Source organism: Gracilinanus agilis, unplaced genomic scaffold (genome assembly GCF_016433145.1).
Source record: "Gracilinanus agilis isolate LMUSP501 unplaced genomic scaffold, AgileGrace unplaced_scaffold12548, whole genome shotgun sequence".
NCBI lineage: Eukaryota > Metazoa > Chordata > Mammalia > Didelphimorphia > Didelphidae > Gracilinanus > Gracilinanus agilis.
In genome coordinates this window covers 1-5,749 of record NW_025343085.1, presented here as the reverse complement: position 1 = coordinate 5,749, position 5,749 = coordinate 1, and the positions used below count along the sequence as shown (strand labels likewise).

The window sequence follows — 5,749 nt, the reverse complement described above, 5'->3', positions numbered from 1 at the left end:
TCCCGTAGCCCGGCAACCCCCTGAGCTAACATGGGGCTTCCGCGGTTAAAACTCCAGGGCTCCGAGAGAGAAGGGCAGGTAGGAGGCAGCCCGCCTTCCACCCAAGCCCCGCCCCCTATCTTTCACCAATGGGAGGGGAGGGGGAAGTGGGGAGTGAAGTGTTAAGGAAGGGGGAGTTGGGAACGTCTGCGTCTGTGCCAGGGGGCTCCATCAGGACTCCTCCTCCATGCTGAAACTGCTCCGGCGGCTGCTGCTCCCTTTTGACTGGGCCGGAGAGACCGAGGAAAGCAAGGGGTCGGTGGCGGCCCGCAGAGGGGACAGCCCACCGCCTGGACTCGGGCCCAGGGCACCCGCTGCCACTGTCTCCTCCTCCTCCATCAGAATGTCCTCCAGGCCCAGCTGGAAGGGATCTTCGCCCAGTTCCCCCAGGGGGTCCCCAGGAAAGTGCAGATCCAGGAGGGCTTCAGGAGGTGGGGGTAGTGGGGGTGGACCGATGCACTCCGATGTATCGGCCTTAGGGGCAGGGGACAAGGGCAGGCCGTGGATCTGTGCTTGGAGTTCCAGCTCCTGGAAGAGGCAGAAAGCTAGAAGGCACCATCACTCTGAAACTCAGAAGCTGCCACCCCCTCTTCCAGATAGGCTCCTGACCACCCTTGGAGAGGAGGCTACAATTATCTCCACTGTGCACTGAGACAGGTCATGTGACTCATCCCCATCACAAACCTTGTAGCTGAAGCACCATTTGAAACTCCCTCTTGTAATCATGTTCCCCAACTCCCAACTCTGGAAGGTTTTCTTTTCTCCCATCTTCTAAAGCTAGGTTCACCCCACCACCCGCCTCTGGTGAGGAAGGGAAGGGAAGGGCAGCAGGCAGCCCCCACCTGGACTCGGAGCTGCAGGCTTCGGTTGGCTTGCTCCAGCACCCGCTGGCGGTTCTCCAAGTCCTTGGCTCTCTGCTGCTCCTTCTGCAGTTTTCGGATATAGTCCACTGAGGCCTTGAGGATGGTTCCCTTGTTCAATCGGATTTCCCTAGGCCGTCAAACAAGGAGTCAAAGGACCAGAGCCCAAGTCTTTGACATTCTACTCCTCCAACTCCTAAGCTCTGGGAGGATCAATAGGAAGGCTGGTATTGATGGGGCAGCTAGGTAGCCCAGCAGAGTCAGGAAGACCTGAGTTCAGGCACTTCATAGCAGTGTGACCCTGGGTAAGTCACTTCACTCAGTTTGCCTAGTTTCTTCATTTGGAAAATGGGCTAAAGAAGATAATGGCAAACCACTCCTATGTCTGCCCAGAAAACTCCAAATGGGGTCACGAAGAGTCAGACAACTGAAAATGACTCAACAGCAACAAAATTGATAGTGGGAGATTAGGCAGAGCTGGAATGTCAAACACTGACTAAGGAAATCCTCTTTTATAAAAGAGCATGCTGAAAGTCACAAGTAGCAGTCAGGATTCAAACCCAGATCTTGTCTCCAATTTTCCTTCAGCACCCTCATTTTCTCCTCTGAAATGAGTAGATGTTATCAGATCCCAGCACTCTTTTCATGGAGGGAGAAAAACTACTGGCCCAGGGAAGCTTAGGGCTGGGCCTTGCCTTGGGGCACATATCCTCAATTAAAGGGAGGAAATCTTTTCCCCGAGCCTAAGAAGCCCAGATTTCAGAGCCATTTCTGTCCCCAGGAGGACTCACGGGTCATTGGACTTGGGGATCAGGGTGCCCAGCTCCTTGATCCGGTCATTGATGTTAAAACGTCTCCGACGCTCAACTGGGAAAAAGGATTAGAATCAGAGCCATGTGGTCTGTCAGTGAAGGAGCCAGCCCTCTACTGAGTCCCTGGCCCCAAGACTCCCCCAAGGCTCACTAAGGTTATGATTGTCCTTCTTCTGCCGCTCCTTCAGCAGAGCCTTTGCCTCGTTCTCTGCAGAGAATGGATGAAGAGGAGCAAAGTCAAAGAAGGGAGCAGGGGGGCCCCGCCCCCCCCACATACCTACCTGCCCTGATGCTCACCCACAAACACTGGCCTCGAATTCCCATCCCCCAAAGCACCCCCAATTCTAGTTTCCATTAGATGTTTCCGATGCTCCCCTGTATCCCAGGCCTTGAATTCCCCCTTCTCCCCATGGATCCTGGAGTGCACAAATACAAAGCACTGGAAAGGGAGGGAAGGCTGGAGAAGGACAAAGCTCACCAGAGATCTCTTGCTTGATACTGGTCAGCTCAGCAGGGCAGGAATTGCTGACGGGGACAGCTGGGGTCACAGCACTGGGGCCACTGTACACATCCAGCAGGTTCCCAGAAACGGGCAGCTTTTTTGGGGGGGGGGTTAGGGTTGAGACTTACTAGATCTCCCCCCCAGCTCCCAACCAAGTTTACCCTCTATCTGCCCCCACAAATCCTCCATGAGGGATCCCCGTAGAGGGAATGTTGGAGACCAAATTATAAGGGTGCCCAGTCTCTGGGGGAAGGGAAGGGGGGCACTCGTACTTGGGACCTGTGAGGGAGAGGAATGGTGTCATTCGAATCTTCTTTATCCCCACAAGTAAGGGCCTTTGCTCTTGAGGCAAATATCACTCTAGCCCTCCTGCCCACCCACATCCTGGGCACATCTTCAGGCTCACTGTGCTTGGGAGCTGAAGTCCCCCAGGGCCTCCAGGCAGGTAGCCAAGCATCTCATCATTGTAACTGGACTCCAAGCTGATGATCTCGTCAATCACATCATCAATCTAAGAAGCAGAGAGGAAAGCCGAGTGGCAAGGGAAGGGATGACCTGAGCAAGGTACTGGGCCCAGTGTCACCGGGGGGCTCACCTCCTTTTCTGAACTGGAGCCTATATTGAGCAGGGCCATGGGACTATTGGGGGCACTTCCTGCAGCTGGCTGGGACCTCTCGGCCGAAGTGCCCTCAGCTGGTGGTGGTGGCGGCGGCGGCGTAAGGGCCTGAGAAGCAAGCTTGGGGCCAAGTGTAGTTGACAGGTACTGTTTAACCTGCTGGCGCCGAGCCTGCTGAAGGTGGTAGCGCGTGGGGTTCTCCAGGTGGGTCTGGACCTGGGAGGGTAGGAAACAGAGTATCAGAGGCCCCTCTTTGAGCCCAGCCCACGTTCCTTGTCTCTGCCTTCACAGGATTATATATTTAACCTTGGAAGAGACTTAAGCCATCACCGCATCTCTTCACCTTCCAGTTGAGAACTGAGGCTCAGAGTTCATTAGAAAGCTAGCAAATGCCTGGGGTAGGATTGGAATGCGGGTCCTCTGCCTCCTCCATTTGTTCTTTCTGCCAGGAAAGGCTCACACTCTACAGTGTATCAAAGCTGGAAAGGCCCTTGAAGACTATCTAGGCCAGGGGTTCTTAAGCCCTCTTTTGTCTCCTGGCCCCCTTCTCGGATAGAATAAGGGAGGGAGATGCTCAATTTCAGTTGGAAAATCAGTACAAAGAAAGGTGGAGAATTTTCTCCTCTAGGTTCACAGATGCCCCCCTGCAATTGATCTCAGAAAGAATCCCGGACCTAACCCTTCCTCCTCCTCCCTGCATAGAGGAGGAAGCTAAGGCAGCCCAGAGGTGGGCTCACCTTGAGCACCTCCACTGGCACCTGAGCAGAGGCTGGCCGGGTAAGGCCTACTGCACCCGGAGAGCCACCAGGGCCAGCCCCGACGACCACAGAAATGGCTGGAGATGCTGGCGGGGCTGGCCCACTAGGGAAAGGGCCAGAGGCTGCCCGCTCCCGGCGCTCCCTCTGTTCTTGTTCTTGTGCTTGAGCCCTCATTAGCTGCTGTCGGAGGAGGATTCGTGAAGACATAACTAAAGACGACGAGGCTGGAGGCTGAGAGGAGGCTGCTGGCGCTGCCTGTGAAGGGAGGCTGTAAAGGAAACAAGGAAGAAGACCAAAGGGGTGGCAGGCAGGCAGATTTGGGACTCCCCATAAGAGCTAGAGAGTTGGGCAACAAGAAAGAAACAGGGACGAGAGGGACAGAGATTTCCCAATCATCCCCAGAACACAGATGACTCAGCACATTCTTTTTCTGTGGCCCGGGAGGGATAGACAGAAGAGGTGCCCCGGCATTGGGAATAGGCGGGATGGGTCAGCAATCCCACAGCATGAGGAGTGGGCCCCTTGGTACCTGGAATGAAGGGGCTGACTCTTCAGCTCATAGAAGCTCTCTGGGGTCAGAGACAAGGCGTTCTCCAACTCGATGTCGGCCACAATCCCAGACTCGGGCAGCAGGGAGTTCAGGCTATGAGAACAGGTGGATGTTGGGGGGGAGGGGGTGTCACTAGATCCCCATCTAACCCCCCCTCCCCAGTCATGCCTCTGTTTCTCACAGATACACAGGGATAGGACCTTGGTCATGGGGATGGGGCTTACGCCCAGCCTTCTGGGCCCTGGGGTGCCCTGGGAGTTTGACAAGAGGAAGATCTCTGCGGGATCGGGAAGAGGTGCATTGTCCGAATGTCATTTCCCCAGTAAGACTGTGAGCTCCTTGAAGGCAGGGACTGTCTTTTGCCTCTTTGTAGCACAGTGTAGCAGCTATCGTGTAGCACAGTGCCCAGCACACAGTAGGCATTTAATGTTTACTGACTGATCTAAGAAAGGAGTCGGGAAGACAGTCAGACTTCTGGGAACTGAGAAGGACTTTGGAACAGGGAAAAGCAGAAGGGAGTAAAAGTTCAGGCACTGGCAAACGGTTGAGAAACCATGAGAACCCCAGCCAGAGGGACCCTGGGAATAAGCAAGCTCAGGAGGAAGGAGGCCTGAACGAGTCAGAATGGCAAGAAGAGTCGGTAGCACTTGAAGGAGGGGAATTCTGATGAGAGCAAAACCAAGATTTCATGGGGGGAGGCGGCAATACTGGAGTTGGGAGGGCAATGCAGAGATGGAGGGACAGAGGGTCCACTGAGTTACTAAGAGAATGGCAAAGAGGGTTCCAGAGCTAAAGAAACGTGCAGGGGACCCGAGCCAAGCTACTCTACTTTGGGAGGGAACCATAGAAGAGAGAAGGGGGGGGGGGGCAGGCAAGCCAAATAAGGATGATGGAGAGATCCTGGAAGCCCTGAAAGGCCTCTTGCAAAGTGGGAGGTTGGGACAGATAAAAAGCCTCCTATTTCTCTTCCAGTGGAGATAGGAAAGGAGAGGGGTTGTCGAGAACGGGGAGGCAGGGAGCCAGCTCAGCGCCCGCCCTCCCTCCCACAGGTCCATTTCCTGGAGGAGGAGTTTCCTCTGAGGGGGGAACACTCAAACTCGAGGGGGGAAGGGGGGAGGGAGAGGTGGCCAGAGTGATTCCGATCTCTGGCCGCCAGCAAGTGTAGGAAAGCCGTCTACCCAGGGCGGTTTGCAGTGCGTGGGGACCTGCCGAAGCCATTCTGCCTTTGTCCAAAGGAGGCCGTATGCCTTCCCCAAACCAAGGGCCTGCCTAGACTCCGGAGGCGAAGAAGAGGCCAGAAGATCCGTGTGTGTGCAGGGGCCAATCACAGGTGGGCGAGGTGACGACCCCCGCCCCGCCCCTCCCTCTCTCCCAAAGTTACATGGGGCGCTGGAGCCCCCGGCCGTGGGCCCCCTCCAACCTGAGCAGCGAGCCCGAGCTGCTGCTACTGCCGCCGCCGCCGCCGCCGCCGCCGCCGCCGTCACCGTCCCCGACTCCCGAGGGCCCTCCGGGTCTCCGCTCTTCAAGAAGCACGAAGACGGCGGGGGTCCCCCGAGTTCCAGGCCCAGCGCTTGCGGGTTCAGCTGAGTCCCGGCCCGGCTCCGCCCCAGAC

The 5,749-nt window shown here is 56.3% G+C and overlaps 1 protein-coding gene across 2 annotated transcripts; it reads right to left on the bottom strand.

Annotated features, from left to right (window-relative positions):
- Positions 1-6: 6 nt before the first annotated feature.
- On the bottom strand, positions 7-5,191 carry TFE3 (transcription factor binding to IGHM enhancer 3). Of its 2 annotated transcripts, none has more exons than XM_044683069.1 (10): positions 4,362-5,191; positions 4,117-4,230; positions 3,567-3,855; positions 2,809-3,045; positions 2,620-2,724; positions 2,190-2,307; positions 1,863-1,919; positions 1,691-1,766; positions 882-1,029; positions 7-567 (listed from the first exon to the last, which is right to left on the bottom strand). In XM_044683069.1, exons 1-10 carry the CDS (start codon positions 4,436-4,438, stop codon positions 211-213), a joined length of 1,578 nt encoding a protein of 525 aa, XP_044539004.1. In that variant the 5' UTR covers positions 4,439-5,191; the 3' UTR covers positions 7-210. The 2 variants fall into 2 exon arrangements, with proteins under 2 accessions (XP_044539004.1, XP_044539005.1); XM_044683070.1 differs by having other exon boundaries at positions 4,338-5,167.
- Between the last annotated feature and the right edge of the window lie 558 nt (positions 5,192-5,749).